This window comes from Somniosus microcephalus, chromosome 4 (assembly GCF_052327205.1).
Source record: "Somniosus microcephalus isolate GS21.2 chromosome 4, FLI_Smic_1.0, whole genome shotgun sequence".
NCBI lineage: Eukaryota > Metazoa > Chordata > Chondrichthyes > Squaliformes > Somniosidae > Somniosus > Somniosus microcephalus.
Window position 1 is genome coordinate 266,732,320 of NC_140990.1, and position 21,420 is coordinate 266,753,739.

At 41.7% G+C, this 21,420-nt stretch overlaps 2 protein-coding genes across 11 annotated transcripts in view; one reads left to right on the forward strand and one right to left on the reverse strand.

Moving 5' to 3' along the window:
* Positions 1-3,338, forward strand: part of tanc1a (tetratricopeptide repeat, ankyrin repeat and coiled-coil containing 1a) — a 242,169-nt gene extending 238,831 nt beyond the window's left edge. For all 9 annotated transcript variants that reach the window (XM_085986345.1, XM_085986352.1, XM_085986347.1 and 6 more), the window contains 2 exons: positions 189-289; positions 964-3,338. In XM_085986345.1, the coding sequence (XP_085842471.1) occupies positions 189-289; positions 964-2,359 (1,497 nt within the window). In that variant the 3' untranslated portion in view covers positions 2,360-3,338. The remainder of the gene's footprint in view (positions 1-188; positions 290-963) is intronic.
* A 386-nt stretch (positions 3,339-3,724) lies between these two features.
* Positions 3,725-21,420, reverse strand: part of wdsub1 (WD repeat, sterile alpha motif and U-box domain containing 1) — a 66,949-nt gene continuing 49,253 nt past the window's right edge. For both annotated transcript variants that reach the window (XM_085986355.1, XM_085986356.1), the window contains exons 8-11: positions 18,715-18,818; positions 18,281-18,460; positions 6,665-6,805; positions 3,725-4,153 (exon numbers count right to left, since the gene is read on the reverse strand). In XM_085986355.1, the coding sequence (XP_085842481.1) occupies positions 3,966-4,153; positions 6,665-6,805; positions 18,281-18,460; positions 18,715-18,818 (613 nt within the window). In that variant the 3' untranslated portion in view covers positions 3,725-3,965. The remainder of the gene's footprint in view (positions 4,154-6,664; positions 6,806-18,280; positions 18,461-18,714; positions 18,819-21,420) is intronic.

Sequence of the window (21,420 nt, forward strand, 5' to 3'; positions counted from 1 at the left end):
ATGCACTCCAAACCCATCTTAGACTGCCTTGTATTTCCCCCTGGTCTGATCCCTCCCTTAGTGTAATATTTATACAGACAAGAGGATTTTCTGTGACATGCTATTTGACCATGATTGTATGAAGAATAAGATTGCATATTAAAAAACCAGAACGGGTATCCCAATGTTTTTCTTTTGCTTGCTCACAGGACTTTGGAATGGCAGAGGAATTTGCTTCTAAGGCATTGGAATTAAAGCCAAAATCATATGAAGCTTACTATGCCAGAGGAAGGGCTAAAAGGAGTAGCAGGTGAGAAGTTCCATCCACGCCTCCCAAAAAAGTCTTTAATTGTTTTGAGTGGGCTACATTTAGCTTAAGTTTATTTCTAGTTACAGGAAACTTTGTGCTATCCGGCACCCACGGGACCGAGCTACTGCCGTTGCCTCAAAACTTCCGGATAGACCAGCGTTAATGTTATCGGCTAGGAGCTTTTCATCTCCGTATCTGACAAAGATTGTTGCTTAGCAACAGCTTGTCAGCACTCGGCCCGTGGCTTGGAAGCGTCTCTGAAGCTGTTGCTAAGATACAGAGACGCTTTCTAGAGCCTGCCGTATCTGACCACAAACACTGTTGCTCAGCAACAGCTTGTAAACACTCGGCCCAGTAGCTTGGAAGCATCTCTGAAGCTGTTGCTAAGCTACAAAGACGCTTTCCAGAGCCTGCCTGTGAAAAGAATGCTAGGAGAAGAAAAAAAACCTAACCAAAATGGCTGCTGATTTCTGCCGTTAGATCGAAGTTGCCGGACATTCAACCTCCGGATAGCACAAAGTTTCCTGTATTAATTTTTTTTAACAAACTGCTGGTCTTATGTTGTGTTCTTTCTGCCTGACGACTTTATTACGTGAAGTGGGGAAAATGGTCCATGTCTACTTAGAAAGTTAGATTGGGAACAATATTAGTGGAATATTATTTTCTTTTCACAGGCAATTTTCTGCAGCTCTTGCAGATCTACAAGAGGCTGCTAAGCTTTGCCCTAACAACCGAGAAATAAAGAGGCTACTGGCTCGGATAGAAGATGAGTATAAACAGCTGCATCGAGCACAACAACAGAAGCAGCAATATCAGCAACTGCAGCAAAACAATGACTCTGATAATGAAGAGGAATTGCTGGGCCAACACCTTGAGAGTTCATCGTTTGGCATTGAAGGAGTCGATGAGCCTGGTGCTGGACCACCTATTGAAATTCAATCCATCTCGTCAGGGCCTCAGCATTCTCCAAGCTCAGTTCTATTTAAAAAGGGAAATCAAGATGATGCAGGATCTCAGCAGAAGCTAAGACCTGTTTCTCCTCAGAATAAATCTACACACAAATATCTTCGAGAACCACTCACACAGCAAGGACTAGTTATGCAACCTCCCAAACAAGCTCAAATTGTAAAAACAAACCAGCATATGAATTTATTACAAGCTGGAGGAAGAGCTGCAAGTTACAGCAGTAAAACTCCACCACAAACTCAGTTTCCTCCCATTTCTTTGCCAAGCAATAGAAATATACAACAAATAGAACCTGCAGTCAATAGTGGAACACATTCAGAAAGAGTGGCTTCTGCTCCGTCGGTGCAGCTGCAGCACAGTGAACTCACTGCAGCTGAGGCTGTTAAAAATATGACTGTACCAGCAGAAAGGCCACTTGTACAGTCCCAGCTGACTATGGATTTATCAGAAAATGTAGCTCAAGGGGTTCAAGTGAAGTCTTCCGATGTAAATCAGCATGGATCAGTAACAGGTGTTGTTTCTGTACCTATACATCAACCCATCATGAACATTTCTGGCTCTACAAGCAGTCTAGCCTCAAACAGTAGTGTCTCTGACAGTGGGCAAACATCAGATGCTCACATCAAAAACAGCCTGGAATACAAGATGGAAAAGTCCAACCAAAACTTGAGTGGGGCTGAATGCAGACCAAGGACTACCCCATTTATGGGGATAATAGATAAAACAGTAAGATCCCATCAGCCCAGCAGTCAACAGATTCGAACCTGGCATGATCAGTCAACAGATGGATTAGTTGCAAATCCTACTTCAGGTGGTGGTGGTCAAAATATTCACTGTGAAGCAGAGTTTGCCAAACCTGTTAGTGCCCATCATGATCATATAAAACTTCCAACTCAGGGCTCTGCTGGAATTCTTCACAATGGAATGCATTCCAAGACCGGCCAGACAGCCATGAACTTTCAAGACCCCAATTCACCTATGACTGTTCCACGTTCTTGTCAAGAGAATATTTCTAAACCACAATCTCATGTACCTAGAGATGCACATTCAAGTAATATTACTTCTGTCAAGCCAAAGCGATCTTTTATAGAATCTAATGTGTAAAGTACCCACTTGACCGATACTCAACCAGTAAGCAGTTAGTAACAAACATTTGAACATCATTCCTTTTTCATGTATGTTGTAATCTAATAGTGGAATCTGTAGCCACTGGTACTGTAATTGTCAGTGTGGTGCTTATCAGTGTAAAATTTGACTCTGCTACAGTACAGCATTGCATGCTGATTATAAAAAGGTAAGCTTTAACCCAGCTGGCTATTGCACTGAGTATTTTAATATGGCATTTAACACGATGAATAACCGCACTTTATTAAAGTACAAATTATAAAATGCCTTGAAGTGCTTTTGTTGTAATTTAAATGTTTTTAGTTAAGAAACAGATCATCATGTATCATCAGCAAAAAGGGAGTGGTCATAAAAAGCAGATGCAATGTGGTTGTTTAAAGATCAGCCATTAAGATTTTATGAAATTCAAATTCAAGCTTGGTTGCAAAAAGGTTTATGTTTAAAAACTTTTAATGAAGTACTCATCTGTAATCCAGGATTATGTTGCACATATTAATCAAATTAAAACTCATTTTAATCAAATGTAGTTTGTGTAAATTTTTTAACTGTATAAATATAATGGTTTAGTTATCAATTTTCCAATACTAACTATTTATTTGAGTTTGCTTCTGCTTAAATATTTGTAAAAACAGACCTTTTTACCCTAGTTATTTTTGCACAGCTCCTGTAACTATTTCTTTAAAATGCATGCATAAATTTTCATTGCCAGTGCTCCTAAACTGCAGCAATGTTGGTTATATTTCACTATGAACTTCCAATAATGTTTATGTATTTCTTATAACATACTGTATTGCCAAATAGAGGAAAATAAAACATTTCCAGAAAAGTATTGTCAAACATACTGTAATGTATAGTTCTCAGCAGAAAGCACCAGTTAAAATGTTGTTCTGACTAACTTTTTCCTGGAATATATATGGCACATTAATGCAAAAAAATAAAATACGAAAGTATATTCTAATTTTTGGGTTGTGATTTTATTTCTATTTAACTGTAGATAGAGGACTCCTAACCGTTAAATAAATTAGGTAGCCCTTGCTTGTTAGCTACTCATCCATGGAGACTGAATTCATTCTGGCATATAAGGTCTGGGCTGTGGGGACTCCTTCCTCAGCTCTAGCTACACAGACAGCATGCTGTTCCTGTCATTTGTACCTTGGGATGGTTTTCTGTTAAAGGTGCTATATAAATGCGAATTGCGTGGACAAATTTTCCAACTGCAGTCAACATGCAGGATATTTATTCCCTATTGAGATCCCCATGGAATGCATGCAGCTGCTGCCGAGGTGGTATGCTTTCGTACCTGCGACTTACTCCGGTCTCAAAATAAACAATGCACACAGCAAATTTTGTAAAAAGTGTCCAATTTAATAATACATGACGAGATGTATGAGCCCTTTTTTATTAAATTGTGACATTGCACCAGTAATATCAGTCCATTTCTTGTATGCTAGCATTTAAATCACATCAGTTAGAAATAAATTAAACTCTTAGCATGTTTTTACAGGTTGGATTTTGCTTCCATTTCTCACTAATTGATACAGTAGTGATAGTCAAGAAAACAGCATTACCAACGATTTCCGTTATTTTAATTGAAGCCTTGGTTTGCTGGCATTTCTAGTACTTGTTGGGTATGTATCCACCGATCAATAGCCATTTTAAGTGTTCTGTTGGATGTTATTAAGGATGATTCCAAAGGCATATTTGTCATAGGACTTGTACGCTTTTTGGTATTAATCCAGCTCTCAATGGCTTCTCTCTCATACGAATAGCCATCTATCACATGAAAAGATGTTTTGGAAGTATCAGTTGCATGCAAAAACACACATTATGGAACAAGAGGCACCTCATGTCACAGACTGACCAACCACTGGGCTCTACTTGACCTATTTACTCTCATAGTTCTACATGAACACTATTCAACAGTGGATATTCTCTTCAGCAACACATGATCCATTGTGCCTCAGGGGGGATTATATTCTGTACCTAGGCCCTCCAATCCCAACATTGTGTAATGAGACAAGATTAATTAAAAATGTCCTGGTAAAGGATCCCCTTGGAATGAGTGACCATAACATGGTTGAATTCCATATTCAAGTAGAGGGTGAGAAGGTTGGATCTCAAACAAGCGTGCTGAGCTTGAATAAAGGAGACTATGACGGTATGAGAGCGGAATTGATTAGAGTGGACTGGGAAAATAGATTAAAGTGTAAGACTACATGATCAGTGGTGTACACTTAAGGAGTTATTTTACAACTTCCAAAAATTACATATTCCACTGAGGAAAAAAGGGTGTAAAAGAAAAGATAGCCATCCGTGGCTAAGTAAAGTAATTAAGGATAGTATCTGACTAAAAACAAGGGCATATAAGGTAGCCAAATCTAGTGGGAGGATAGAAGATTGGGAAGTCTTTAAAAGACAGCAAAAAATAACTAAACGATTGATTAAGAAAGGGAAGATATTATGAAAGTAAATTAGCAAAAAATATAAAAAGATAGCAAACGTTTCTATAGTTATATAAAAAGAAAAAGGGTGGCTAAAGTAAATGTTGGTCCCTTAGAGGATGAGACCGGGAAATTAATGGTGAGAAACATGGAGATGGCAAAAACGCTGAACAAATATTTTGTATCAGTCTTTACGGTAGAGGACACTAAGAATATCCCAACACTGGACAAACAGGGGGCTCTAGGGGGAGAGGCGCTAAATACGATTAAAATCACTAGAAGTGGTACTTGGTAAAATAATGGGACTCGAGCCGGATAAATCGCCTGGACCTGATGGCTTACATCCTAGGGTCTTGAGGGAAGTGGCGGTAGGGATTGTGGATGCATTGGTAATAATTTTCCAAAACTCCCTGGACTCAGCAAAGGTCCCGGCGGATTGGAAAACTGCTAATGTAACACTCTTATTTAAAAAGGGTAGTAGACAGAAGGCTGGAAACTATAGACTTGTTAGCCTAACATCTGTGGTTGGTAAAATGTTAGAGTCCAGTATTAAGGAGACAGTAACAGGACACTCGGTTAATCCCGGGGATGAGGGGATGGACATATGAGGAGAGGTTGAGTAGATTGGGACTCTACTCATTGGAGTTCAGAAGAATGAGAGGCGATCTTATTGAAACATATAAGATTGTGAAGGGGCTTGATCGGGTGGATGCGGTGAGGATGTTCCCAATGATGGGTGAAACTAGAACTAGGGGGCATAATCTTAGAATAAGGGGCTGCTCTTTCAATACTGAGATGAGGAGAAACTTCTTCACTGAGGGTGGTATGTTTGTGGAATTTGCTGCCCCAGAAAGCTGTGGAAGCTACATCATTAAATAAATTTAAAACAGCAATAGATAGTTTCCTAGAAGTAAAGGGAATTAAGGGTTACGGGGAGCGGGCAGGAAATTGGACATGAGTCTAGGTTCGGAATGGTCATGGCCCTGTGGGTAGTGGAGCGGGCCCAGGGGCCGTGTAGCCTGGTTCTGCTCCTACTTCTTGTGTTCTATTTCGGTGTTAGATTTCAGGAGATGGTTTTATTCCTGTTCCTGGCTGGGGTGGAGATCGCCTTTACAGAAGGTAAGTACTGTAGAAAATATAGGGACAGTGATCTCCTGGACGAGTTTCGATCGCTTAGATGGGTCTGAGAGGAATTTCCCAGATTTTTTCTCCCAAATTGGCCATCTGGTTTTTTGCCTCTCCCGGGAGATCACATGGGTTCGGGTGGGATGGAGAGTGATAGAAGATTTGAGGTTAGGATCAGATCAGCCATGATCTTATTGAATGGTGGAGCAGGCTCGAGGGGCCGATTGGCCTACTCCTTATGTCTGAAGGTGGTAACAACTGATTTTAAGCTGAACCAGTGCTGTGGGTGTGTCAAAGCAACCCCCTCGAACTTCTATGTTCCAATGTTTTGTCGGCAAGCTGCACAGTATTCCAAATGCACCTGAAAAGAGGTCAACTTTACTCAGTTTTAGATCTTAAACCAATTGCTATTAGACACAAGTGTGACCCCACTTTTCCCTTTGTGGAAGAATAGCTGGGCTCAGTATAGCTCCCTGAAACTGAGAACCCATCATGTGTAACAAATTAGTGCACAGCACTAGAGCACCAAAACTCAACAGCTTTTAATATGCTAAGGGAGCAGGCAGGAGTATGATATCCCAAATGAACGCTATGCTTTACCCTTTGTCTATTACCACTGTTAAACTACTGAAATGAGATTACTCAATCTAATTTAGTAAAGTAGTGTAGTCTAACTTTCACAATGACAGTTGTTGATGAATAAATGTAATCTAAATACCTGAAGCAATCACTGGATCAGTCATCATCTCCCTGGATATTGGACAGAGGAATTCATCTGGTACACCAACACAAATAGATTCCATTTTGGCTTTTAGTTCTTCAATTTTCCGTAGTGCTTTGTTACGTAGTCCAAATGACTCTGCAAAATGATTTATGAGCCAAAGTACATGAAATGGCAGTATGTACATTAATTTTATTTTTATACAAAAAGTTCTGCTGTAATTGTTTATTAGCAACCTCAATTATATTTCATTTTTACTTATTTGAAGTGTGTTTTGTGAATAAACCACAAAAAATACTGACTTAGTTAAAATCTTTTGGAAACTAGATTTAAAAATAATTTAAATCTTTTAAATACTAGAACATATATAGAGGAGAATCTTTGTACAAAATTAATCTGGTTTATACTTAATGTTGGAAGATTTTTAATTATGCATCGAGGGTTGTCCAAGCACCTATGATGGCAATTGAACTCCTCTGCAGCCATCCCTGCCTATAGCCCATCTGCCTCCAAACATGTATTACTGAGCTGAGCTTAAGTTTATTCCTATCTCCGCTCCCAATTCCCAGCTACACCAGGACTTTGAACATGCCTAATTTACATAATTGATCCTCAAAATCCAATCCCTCCATCATTCTGGTTGCTCTGTATCCTTCAGATGGTAACTTTGACTTTGCTTGCAGCTGTTGGCTGCTGCACCCCTACCTCACAGCAATTTACAGGCACTGTACTCAAAAGATATGGTTTCTGCACTGCCACTGCTCACATAGGCATTCGTTCAACTGCACCTTGGTGCTTGGCCTGCTCCCACATGCCATGTCAGCATTATGTAGTGGTTCACTTCTTTCCCAACTTGTCACACAAACATAAGCAAGCCAATTCACCAGGACAGCAGGTAAGTCTGCCGAGCATGCTCTTGTTCTCAACATATAACAGAGTAGGTACCAGTGGGCTGACACTTTTGGTGTCACCAAGATCAGTATCTGACCCCAAACCTTGCAGGAATAAAGAGGTTTATCACAAACTCCAGAATGCTGAAGCTGATTGAGCAGACAAAGTATCAAGGTGCTGCAGGAACCTGAACCACTGCTGGATCATTGCTTCCTCTTCCTGCACCGCCAACATTAAACCACTACTTCTGGCCACCAGACAACTTTGAATTACAAACGGTTCCAATCGCTGAGCACAATAATGCATGCATTTTTACAGCAGGAGAGGGGTAAAAGGTTACAGAGATAGACTGCCAGGATTTGTGAACTAGGACAATGATTATAAATTCAATTTACCCATTAAACAGACCTGGATTTTTTGGCCTCTGGATCGGTTACCTCCCCTACCAAGACCCTACTTTACGAACCTCACTATGATTAGTTCTCTGTTACTGGTCCAAGTAATTTTCTCCACTTTAGCCACCTCCTGACACTATTCTTTTCCCCCTTGGATCTCATCTCCCCCTGCCACTTCAGACTCAAGCTGCTGATCAATGAGTTCACGACTTCTCTCTGCCTCACCTATCACGGCCTACATTGCTGGTTATCCCAGGAGCACCAGCCCCACTGCCTCATTCCCAACAACCAGTTCAATCTCCAGTTTCTGCCCTGCTCACAGCATCAAGACTTTCCTAGTCAAAATCACCCATGACATCCTCTGTGACTGCAAAGTTCAACATAGTCAACCACTCCATCCTCTCCCACTGCTTCTCCTCCACAACTGTTGGGACTGCCCTCATGGTTCCACTCCTGTATGTCCCACTGCAACCAGCACATCTCCGCGTCAATAGCTTCTCCTCCCACAGTAACCTCCAGATTTGCCCAATGTTCCATTGTTAGCTACTCCATCAACTACATGTTGCCCCCTCAGTGAAATCATCCTTTGGCACAGGTTCAGCTTTGATTATGTATGTTAACAACACTTTCCAATATTTTCTGAGATCCCAACAACTGCCTCTGTGCTGTAAGACCTCCTATCTGATATGAGTAGTGGATGACCCAGAACTTATTTCACTTAAATATCAGGAAAACCAAAATGAGTATTTTTAACCCTCACCAGAATTTGCAGTGGGTAATAACAAGCAGCGTTCAGTGTTATTACCCCTTTGAAACTGACCAGAACTTCAGGATTTAGCACGTGTGCATCCGAACGTGGAAATCATGAAGCTGCAGCCAGTCATTCACTGCTCCGCCACTGGCTGCGCTGTGGACTGCCCCCCTCCTCGCCATAGTCAACAACCAGTGTAATCAGTGAAACTGACGAAAACTTTGGCTTTTCTGCGGTAATAGGGGTAATGATAACCAGTGTGTGACAGGAAGAGACAGAGCGTACAAACATAAGAGTGCACCAGCAAATAGAGTCAGAGTAGGGAAAAATGGTAAAAAGACAAAATAAAAAGCCTCTTTATCTGAATGCACACAGCATTCATAACAAGAGATGAGTTGACGGCACAAATAGAAATATATGGGTATGATCTGATAGCCATTACAGAGACGTGGTTGCAAGGTGACCAGAGCTGGGAACTGAATATTCAGGGGTATTTGAATTTTCGGAAGCATAGGCAGAAAGGAAAAGGAGCTGGGGTAGCTCTGTTAATAAAGGATGAGATCAGTGCAGTGGTGAGAAATGATACTGGCTCAGAAGATCAAGATGTAGAATCAGTTTGGGTGGAGTTAAGAAATAGTAACGGAAAGAAGTCACTGGTGGGAGTAGTCTACAGGCCCCCAAACAGTCGCTTCACTATAGGAGAGTATAAATCAAGAAATAATGGGGGCTTGTAAGAAAGGTACTGCGATAATCATGGGCGATTTTAATCTTCATATAGATTGGACAAATCAAATTGGCATGGGTAGCCTTGAGGACGAGTTCATAGAGTGTACGAGATGGTTTCTTATGACAATGCGTTGTGGAACCAAGCAGGCTATTTTAGATCTGGTAATATGAGACAGGATTAATTAATGATCTCATAGTAAAGGATCCTCTAGGGAAGAGTGATCATAGCATGATAGAATTTCAAATTCAGTTTGAGGGTGAGAAACTTGGGTCTGAAACTAGTGTCCTAAACTTAAATAAAGGCAATTACAAAGGTATGAAGACAGAGTTGGCTAAAGTGGACTGGGAAAATAGATTAAAGGGTAAGACAGTAGACAAGCAGTGGCAGACATTTAAGGAGATATTTCATAACTCTCAGCAAAGGTTTATTCCAGTGAGAAAGAAAGACTCTATGAGAAGGATAAACCATCCGTGGCTAACTAAGGATGGTATCAAATTGAAAAAAAAGGCATACAATGTTGCGAAGATTAGTGGCAGGCCAGAGGATTGGGAAATTTTTAGAAACCAGCAAAGGATGACTAAAAAAATAATAGAGAGAAGATAGATTATTAAAGTAAACTAGCAAAAAATATAAAAACAGACAGTAAGAGCTTCTACAGGTATATAAAAAGGAAGAGAGTAGCTAAAGTAAATGTTGGTCCCTTAGAGGATGAGACTGGGGAATTAATAATGAGAAACCAGGAAAATTGCAGACTTTGAACAAAGATTTTGTATCGGTCTTCATGGCAGAAGACACTAAAAGCATCCCAACAATAATTGATAATCATAGGGCTATAGGGAGGAACTTAACACTATCACTAGAGAAAAAGTACTAGGCAAACTAATGGGACTAAAGGCTGACAAGTCCGCTGGACCTGATGGCCTGCAACCTAAGGTCTTAAAAGAAGTGGTTGCAGAAATAGTGGATGCGTTGGTTGTAATCTACTAAAATTCCCTGGATTCTGGAGAGGTCACAACGGATTGGAAAACTGCAAATCTAACGCCCCTATTCAAGAAAGGAGGAAGACAGAAAGCAGGAAACTATAGGACAGTTAGCCTAACATCTGTCATTGGGAAAATGCTGCAATCTATTGTTAAGGAAGTAATAGCAGGACATTTAGAAAATCATAATACAATCAAGCAGAGTCAACATGGTTTTATGAAAGGGAAATCATGTTTGACAAATTTACTAGAGTTCTTTGAGGATGTAACGAGCAGGATGAATAAAGGGGAACCAGTAAATGTAGTGTATTTGGATTTCCAGAAGGCATTCGATAAGGTGCCACATAAACATTTACTTCACAAGATAAGAGCTCACGGGGAGAGTCGGGATAAATGGGTCATTTTCCGGTTGGCAAACTGTAACTAGTGGGGTGCCACAGGGATCAGTGCTGGGGCCTCAACTATTTACAATCTATATTAATGACTTGGATGAAGGGACCGAGTGTAATGTAGACAAATTTGCTGATGATACAAAGATAGGTGGGAAAGCAAGTTGTGAAGAGTCTGCAAAGGGATATAGATAGGTTAAGTGAGTTGGCAAAAATTTGGCAGATGAAGTATAATGTGGGAAAATGTGAGGTTATCCACTTTGGTAGGAAGAATGAAAAAGCAAATTATTATTTAAATGGAGACTACAAAATGCTGCGGTACAGGTGGATCTGGGGATCCTCATACATGAAACACAAAAAGTTAGCATGCAGGTACAGCAAGTAATTAGGAAGGCAAATGGAATGTTTGCCTTTATTGCAAGGGGGATGGAGTATAATAGTAGGGAAGTCTTGCTACAACTGTACAGGGCGCTGGTGAGACCACATCTGGAGTACTGTGGCAGTTTTGGTCTCCTTATTTAAGGAGGGATATACTTGCATTGGAGGCAGTTCAGTGAAGGCTCACTAGGTTGATTCCTGAGATAAAGGGGATGTCTACTGAAGAAAGGTTGAGCAGGTTGGGCCTATACTCATTAGAGTTTAGAAGAATGAGAGGTGATCTTATTGAAACATATAAGATTCTGAGGGGGCTTGACAGGGTAGATGCAGGGAGGATGTTTCCCCTCGTGGGGGAATAGTTTCATAATATGGGGTCACCCATTTAATACGAAGATGAGGAGGAATTTCTTTCGGAGTCGTGAATCTTTGGAATTCTCTACCCCAGAGAGCTATGGAGGCGGAGTCATTGAATATATTCAAGGCGGAGATAGACATATTGTAGTGTATGTGCCTTTAAGAGCCCCAGGTGTACTGTAATGCCGGTAATGGTCACTCGGGCAAAATAAGCCTGTATATTGTGTTGTATCAGTTAGTTCCCCTCCAGACTTTGTTTAGTACACACCTGTGAAACCAACTCCTGTCTTCAGTGTCTCTATCAACACACAGACACAACAGTGGCGACGAATTGGAAACGGACTTACCTGCAATTCGGCAGCACCTCAAGGACATTGATTCCTCTGGTGTCCAAAGTTGAAGAAAAATCAAGAAAAAGACAAAGCTGTGGTTTCACCAGCTAGCCAAGCTGGTGGCAGGTACTGCAATAATCCTTCCTGGGCGTCGGGCTGGGGCTCCAGCGGCTGGCTCTGCAGCTAGTCCAAGCAGCGAAAGCAGAGGCAAGCAGTAACAGACGGGGAGGGAGCACTCGGGAGACGGCCGGCGCTGCAAGCAGGTCGGCGTTCAGACCTAGAGAGAGAGTCCGGCGGGAACGAGTCTCCAACTGTAAATAAATAAAAAGAACGGAAACCGCGGGAAACAGCGTTGTCATCGGCAGCAGCGGCGGGGAAGCGCCATTTTTTCTCTAGGATGCCTAAGTCTGGCAATATTGATGCTTTTGATAACGAGATAGAGGATTGGACCACATATGTGGAAAGAGTGGAGGTATATTGCACCGCAAATGGAATAGAAGATGAAAAAAAAGCTTCAGTACTGCTAAATCTAATGGGCGCAAAGACATACGGGCTGTTACGAAATTTAATCACTCCAGCCAAACCAAAGGACAAAAATTTTAAAGAAATTGTTGATACCCTACAGGAGCACTTAAACCCAACACCGCTGCTGATAGCGGAACGATTCAAATTCTTCAAGAGAAATCAACACAAGAATGAAAGTAACGCTGATTACCTCACCGAATTAAGAAAGCTATCAAAACACTGCCAATTCGGGGCAGTACTAGCAGATTATCTTCGAGACAAATTCGTCTGCGGTCTCCTAAGTGAAGGAACACAGAAAAGGCTGCTTTCTGAAAAAAATTTAACACTGGACAAGGCTTTCAGTATGGCTGTATCATACGAAGCGGCCACAAGAGGAGCTGCAGAGATACAACAAAAGACCCAGGACTTCGGCACCCATGAAATGACACAGGGTTTCGAGATGTTATCGCTGCGGCAGATCCACCCATGACCAGATGGACTGCTGGTTCAAGGACAAAGTATGCAGGCAATGCGGAAAGATTGGACACATTGCACGGGTATGCCGATCTGGACAGGAAAAAAAAAAATCAATAAAGTACAGAAAGGTACAAATGATGACGGACAGTAGCTCCGAAGACCAGAAGAGCGATAGCGACTCCGAAAACAAGAGACTAAGCTGTCTCAAATTACATAATGTAATTGCCAAAGAAGATTACCAGACCATTTGGGTTACCCTCACGATAGCAGGGTCCCCAGTTAAAATGGAGCTAGATACAGGATCAGCTCTGACCGTCATAAATCGACGGGATTACGAGCGGCTATTTCCGCATATACCTTTAATAAAAGACACATCCATTATCTTGAAAACATATACGGGGCAGAAAGAAGTATACCCCAAAGGAAAAATAAAGGTGCCTGTTGTATACAACGGCAAGGAAATACAAAAGTTGTATTTATACATCCTACAAGATGGTGGTCCACCGCTGTTGGGACGTGAATGGATCAGGAAAATACGTTTAGACTGGCACTCCATTCAGGCACTGACGGTGACCAGTAAGAAAAAAAACGATGATGACGTCATACCTGAACGATTAATAGACATCTTGGCCAACGCCAAAGAAGTGTTTCAAGAGAAACTAGGAACCTTGAAAGGCATCACCGCCTCAATAAAAGTGGAAGATGCAGCAATTCCCAAGTTTTTTAAGGCAAGACCGGTGCCATACGCAATTTGTCCAGCAGTCGAGGCAGAGCTGGAGAATTTGGAAAAAGCAGGCGTATTATCCAAAATAGATTGGAGCGAGTGGGCAACACCCATCGTCCCAGTCATGAAGAAAGCATTGAATAATGATAAATCTGAAGAACAGAGAAAAATTCGCATCTGTGGAGACTTCAAGGTGACTGTAAACCCGGTCCTTCACACGGTACAGTATCCTCTTCCGAGGATAGAAGATATTTTCGCCTCACTATCCGGAGGGAAACATTTCACCAAAATTGACTTGGCACAGGCATATCTACAGATGGAGGTTGAAGAGGCCTCTAAAAAATATCTCACGATAAATACACACAAAGGTCTGTACCAGTACAATCGACTGGTTTTCGGAGTAGCATCCGCTCCAGCTATCTGGCAAAGAGCTATGGAGCAAGTCCTCCAAGGGATTCTGGGGACTCAATGCTACCTAGACGACATCCTTGTAACAGGAGAAAACGACAACGAGCACCTTGCCAATTTGGAGCAGGTGCTCACTAGGCTAAGAGAACGGGGCCTACGAGCAAATCGCCCCAAGTGCGAATTTTTCCAAAATCAAATATCATATTGTAGCCACATAATTAATAAGGAAGGGTTGCATAAGTCACCTGAAAAAATTGAAGCGGTCATAAAAGCCCCAGCACCTGAAAATGTTTCACAATTAAGGTCGTTCCTGGGATTAATAAATTACTATCATAAATTTTTACCGAACTTATCAACTCTTCTACACCCTCTTAATGAACTGCTACAAACAGGAGTAATTTGGAAATGGAGCGAAGACTGTAAACGTGCCTTCCATAAATGCAAAAACTTAATCACGTCCAAAGAAGTTTTGGCTCATTACAACCCATCACTGCCAATCAGACTGGCGTGCGATGCATCCCCTTACGGCGTAGGAGCAGTATTATCGCATAAATTCCCTGATGGCTCGGGATGGCCGATAGCTTTTGCGTCACGCTCATTGAACTCAGCTGAGCGTAACTATGCCCAAATCGACAGGGAAGCACTCAGCCTGGTGTGGGGAGTGAAGAAATTCAACCATTACCTACACAGACAAAAATTTACCTTGTTGACTGACCATCAACCCCTCATCTCCATATTCAACCCTAAAAAGGGTGTTCCCATTATGACAGCGCAAAGGCTACAGAGGTGGTCCCTTTTTCTAGGGGCACACCAATACAACATTGAATACAAAGGATCAAAGCAGCATGGGAATGCTGACGGGTTATCGCGCCTACCGTTGCCAACGGTAGAAGAAGCACCTACCGTAGACCCAGTGGAGATTTTCCACTCTACCATAGTCGAATATCTACCAGTAACAAATTCTGCCATTGAAAGGGAAACTAGAAATGACCCGACTCTCTCACGAGTCTACGATTTAACAGTGAAGGGATGGCCAGCACATGGCGAACCACTGTTGCCAGCATTCTCGCAAAGAAGAGAGCTGTCAGTGTGCCGAGGAACCTTGATGTGTGGATCCAGAGTGGTGATTCCACCCAAACTCCAGGATAAAGTTCTAAAGGAGCTTCACGAGGGGCATCTGGGTGGAGTGAAAATGAAGAACCTAGCCAGGGCGTTTGTATGGTGGCCAGGTATTGATGGAGACATCGAAGAAATGACCAAGAGCTGCCTAGGATGCCAGAAGGTCCAAAACGCTCCACCACAAGCCCCTCTACATCCATGGGAATGGCCCTCATCTCCCTGGCAAAGGGTACACATCGACTTTGCTGGTCCATTTATGGGCTCAATGTTCTTAATCGCGGTTGATGCACACTCCAAGTGGCCGGAGGTAATAAAGATGTCCTCCACCACCACGGAAAAAACCATCACAGTATTAAGAACCATATTTGCCAGGAATGGGCTGCCGGAACAGATCTGTTCTGATAATGGACCGCAATTTGTGTCCGAAGAATTCAGGAAGTTCTTAAAAAAACAATGGGGTTAAGCACTACACGTCCGCCCCATACCATCCCGCCACCAATGGATTGGCTGAAAGGTTTGTCCAGACCTTCAAGAAGGCCATAAAGGCCATGGGTAATGAAGACATAAAACTTCAGCACAAGGTGGGTAACTTCTTGTTCGCATACAGGAATGCAACACATATGGTTACAAACCAAACTCCCGCCATGATGTTCTTCAATAGAAGCCTAAGATGCCGGCTGGATTTGATCAAGCCAAACATCAGAAGGGACGTGGAGAACCGGCAATTTCAAGGCATGAATGAAAGGCCAACTAGAACCTTCCAGATAGGTCAACAAGTTTTGGCCCGGGACTACCGTACCGAGAAATGGCAGCCTGGAACTATCTGCACACGACTAGGACCGCTGATGTATACCGTGGACATCGGAGAAAGCATAATAAGGCGCCATGCTGACCAAATCATAGAGTCATCCGAAAAGGGACAACCTACACCACAACTCTATACGCCTAATGATGAAGTAGAGATACCCATATCTACCCCCGATCCGGTGATACTGGAACCCGATGAACCCGGCACTGGCATTCAAGCCGAATCAGCCTTGCCAAAAGAACCTACACCACCACCAGAAACTACTACACCACCGAGGCGTTATCCGGACCGAGTCAGGAAGCCTCCAGAGAGACTGACTTATAATTAATTAACTGCAGCAATGTGTAAATTATTTTTCTTGTAACATGTAATTAATGATTACTTAAAATATTATGTACTGGTTGGCTAAAAGGGGAGGAATTGTAGTGTATGTGCCTTTAAGAGCCCCAGGTGTACTGTAATGCCGGTAATGGCCACTCGGGCTATATAAGCCTGTATATTGTGTTGTATCAGTTAGTTCCCCTCCAGACTTTGTTTAGTAAACACCTGTGAAACCAACTCCTGTCTTCAGTGTCTCTATCAACACACGGACACAACACATACATTTGAGCTACAGGGGAGTCAAGGGTTATGGGGAGCAGGTGGGAAAGTGGAGTTGAGGCCAAGATCAGATCAGCCATGATCTTACTGAATGGCGGAGCAGGCTCGAGGGGCCAAATGGCCTACTCCTGCTCCTATTTCTTATGTTCTTATGTAATATCGCTGTTAAATACCCCATTAAAAGACCCTTTTGGATTAGGTGTAACGGGGGTTTTAACAGCGTATTGACTGCTAAACAAACGTTATGGCCCTGAAAAACAAATTTTAATTTTGTGTAGTGTCAAATTTCTCCACTTTAATAAAAATAAAAATTTAAGAAACTTTAAAAAAAAACTTTTAAAGTTTGTTCATCATTATTTCAGGTTTACCTTTTCTCCATGTTAAGAGCCCCAATCTTTGTTTTGCTCTCTATAACGTTTTAAAAAAGTTAGATTAAAAGGAGCTTAGTCACTTCCTGTTTCCCAGTCTGTGAGAATTCTGCATTGTGATTGGCTGCTTAGACAGCTTGTTGACGTCATAGCAGCTCGCGTTAGGGATTCCCCATTAACTTACACTGATCTCAACTGAACGTCGGAAAAGCCGAACTTCTCGCCACAGAGATCGCAAGAGCTCTTTGAGGATGTAACGAGCAAGGTGAATAAAGGGGAACCAGTAAATGTAGTGTATTTGGATTTCCAGAAGGCATTTGTGATAAGGTTACTTCGGGGCCAGCGGCAAACGCCTGCTTCACCACTGACCGCAAATTATGGGCCATTCTCCTTTTCTCCCAACTCGGACTGAACCGAACTGAAAAATCTCAGCATCCTGTACAACTGAGAATGGAAATTCAAACTCCATATCCTATCCGTCACCAAAACTGCTTATTTCAGCCTTCTCGACATTACTCGTGACTGCCCCTACCTCTCGTTCTACAGCCACTGAAAGCCTCATCCAGGTTTTGCATCTTTGCACTTGATTTCTCCAACTCCTTACTGATCAGGCACTTGCCTTCCAAAAACCATGAAATTATTTCAAAATTCTGCCACCTACATCCTTTACGACACTAAATTCCGCTCATTTATCGCCTCGCCCTCACTGGTCTATGCTGTCTTCAAGTCCCCATACATCAAATTTAAAATTCCTCATCCTCATTTGCAAGTCCCCCCATGGCCACAACCCTACTTCTGCAATGTTCCCCAGCTTTATGTCCTCTGCCATCTTGCCTTCTGTGTAGCCCTCTGCCTTCAGCTGATCCTACGCTCTGGAATTCCCTCCCTGGACTCCTCGGTCTTTACTTCTCTCTTCACCTTTAAAAGCCTCCTGAAAACTAATCTCTTTGCCAAACTTTGGGTTGCCTTTCATAATTCCCCCACAAAAAGTTCTGTGAAGTGCCTTGGGACAATTTTCTGGATTAAAGAGTTGTATAAATGTAAATAGTGGTTGTCCTGTCATCATTATTTTAAAAACCCACACAAAACCAGTTTTGCAGATTCACCAACATTTTATGACAAAAACTAAATTTGGCTTGCAACCTTTTCAAATAAAGCGCTTAAGCACTTGAATAACATCCATCAAAAGATTGAGAGCAGTGTGGGTTAACCTAGTCTGCTATTTTCACTCTCTGACAATTGTCTTTTTTCCACTTAGCTTTAGCTGAAATATAGGTTTTCACCCTGTGGGCATTCATAACAGTCAACTACTATTATGACTATCATAATTACCATTTGTATCCAACATTTAAAAAATCTTATTTAAATCGCTACAATATTTTAAGCATTACTATTTTAAAAATCTTACCAATTTTCAGATCATTCACAAGGTTTTCATTAGTAAGATTCAACAATTCCTGGCCATCAATGTTGTTAGACTTGAAAACAACCACTAATTCCTGTAGCTCTTCTGCTGCAAGCCAAGAACAGACCTCATCCTCTGACCAGTGCGGAACAGAGCGTCTAAACTTTCTTGACAAATCATCACCTTGGGAAAAAAAATATTTATGACAATCATTTGAAATGTGTTTGACTAGATCCATGAAATATATTTCTATATTTGTTCACTTGTTCCATAAAAATCTCTATATCATTTTATTAAGTCCTAACACTATTACACCGGTTTGAGAAACAATATTATTGGGCAGACTGACTCTTTAGATAATAGTTATGCACATCCTACATGTAAATATTATAATTTTAACATATACATAATATGAATTTCCAAAGTTAAATACTAACCAGAATAGTTTTTAAATCCGATTCTCCAAATATTCACAGTTTTATCCATAGAGCCAGTTGCAATTAAGGGGAGATCACGTGCAAATGCACAAGCTGTCACATACCTGAAAAAGTTGTCAAAAATTGCTCTATTAATCATGATACACTGAGGTCTTCTAAAACATTTTTGCAAAAACAAACACTCAGTTATTCTTCACAAACCTTAAGATAAGGGACCCAAATGACTTCCAACCTACAAAGTCTGAAGGATCATATAGTACATAGTGCATTCTGTCAGCAGAATATCCTCATAAGCCCAATCATCCAAATTGGGTGCACAGCTTTGAGGTAGCTTTAATTGACAGTTTGCATGAAGTCTGGGTGATGCCAAACTGAATGGCATCTGCTTACTAGCATACTGCTAGTATATTCTTGCTCACTTTTGAGACTCCAGTAACTATTTGAAAGGTCTATGAAAACTAACCATTTCCTCAAACAAAGCTTGTTTCTATCTGCCTCTCAAATCACTATTTCATAAGCTTATTAAAAGAAATAACTTTTGCCAACAAAATAATGGATGAGTCATGGAAGAATAAAATTATGCCAATTCTTTCTATCAAATGTGAAGTGCATTGGTTCCGCACAACTGAGGGCCTGAAATTCTGATCGGACCACTCTGCCAGTCTAAGTGTCACAGAGCAGACCCTAAGTCCACTGATGTCCAGAAGCCCAGGTCCCATCCCAAATTGCAGGGATGAGGTCATTTGCATGGTCAGGGCAGGTAGCCAATGCCTTGAAGGGTGCCTGCCCTGTAACCTGCCAGGAAAACAGCATAGCTCTATATGGCAGTTGAGTGGCCTGGGAATAGCTCAAGCTATGGCAAAAAATTTAAGATTACTCCTAAGCGAGCTGTGAGACACTAAAGTTAAGGTAAGCAATTCACTCTGGGATTACCATTTTATTGATTACCATTGTGCTCCGTCAATATTTCTTACAGATTGACTAATTTCTGAGCCTTTGAAGCCTACATGTGCCTAGGATAAGCCTCAAGTAAGGAATTTATTTTCTGCCCTAAGACAATATTTTGGTTGCTATACATCAAGATAAGTAGTACCAAGGTTTCATAAAGTAGAAGGTTAATTTGAAAGTGAGAAATATCTCATTGCAATATCTTTTTTTATTTGTTCTTGGGATGTGGGTGATGCTGGCAAGGCCTCATTTATTGCCCATCCTTAGCTGCCATGAGAAGGTAGTGGGGGGCTTTCTCCTTGAACCGCTGAAGACTGTGTGGTGATGGTATTCGCACAATGGTGAGGGCCCCATCACCACAACTGAAACAAGTAGCGGCTGTTGGGCGCTTATCTTTTTGATTTAATCACTGCACTTTTTAACCTTCTAAAGTCAGGCTTCCTAGATAAACAAGTTTAAGATTCTCTTATTTATGAGAATCTTATTAAGAGGTATCTTAAATCTGAAACCACCTATCCTTTTCAAAACCAGAAATTACTGCAACCATTTTAGGCAGTGGGAATTGAGTACAGCCACTTATTCTGACTGTGCTCCCCATCCTTGCAAAGTCAGGCAATATTGTTTTGAGGATGACTGCCTAGATTGTCTTCTCTGGTAGCTACAATGATGCAAGTGTGACAGTAGGACTTCCGCCCACCTAACAGACAGAACACCAACCGAGAGATTTTTCTGGGGTTAGCTTAAATTATATATTTTTTTAGTGAGCTGCTGGCAATTTTGGGAGCCTGCCTGTGGTGGGTGGAAAGTCCCTGCTCTTACAAGACTCTAGCACCAAAAGCAGGTTAGAGAGGCCACCTTTCTCAATGCCAGAACTAAGCTGTGTTTCAGACCAAGGCCTTCGATACACTGGGCATCAGGAAGATCAGGCTTGGCTGTGATGCCCTCTAAGGTTGATCAAACTACCTATATTCACACATAAAGATTGCCCACCTAGACAAGTTACAGGATGACTGTTGGGACCATGAAACTGTACCACAGCAAGAGTCAGCAATTTTAGGACAAGAGGGGAGAAAACTGGAAACAAGCATTTATCTCCTGTCCCTACAGCGATTGTTGTCCAACTGAGTGGCTTGCAAGATCACTTTATAGGGAATGAAGAATCAAACATGTAGTGCGGACTAGTCACATATAGGTCAGACCAAATTGGAGCGTCAGGTTCCCTTTCCTGAAGGACATGAACTATATAATCATTAGTTTATTCAGACAATATTTAGCATAAACAAAGTCAGTATTTAAAATCTCTACTTCCAATTTTCCATCATCAGCATTAGCTTGCAATGTATAATTTTTTTTATAGTTCTATGATTAAACAAACTTGTAACATATTACCACAGGGCCGATTTTCAGTTTAGTTAAGCATTGGGCAGGCGGTGAGAGGAGCGCACCTGCCTGAGGTCACTGGCGAGAGACCCAACTAATTTTCATGCTCAGGCCTCATGAAATACTGTTGGTGACTGCTTGCGCATTTGAAGCATGGACGGGCAGCTTGCTGTTTGGGGGGAGGAGCAGGTAGGAAATCCGGCGGCTCCTCTGTGCAGCCAAGTCGGCTAAATACCAGTGCAGGATGGGAGGGCACAGTAGGTCCAGCAACAGTTTAGGAAATTTTTGTGCAGCAAAGAGGAGTGGTCATATTCCTCCTGGCCCCACAAAAAACATTCAAAAAAACGTACCTTTTCCATTTTCATAGTGGGCTCTAGT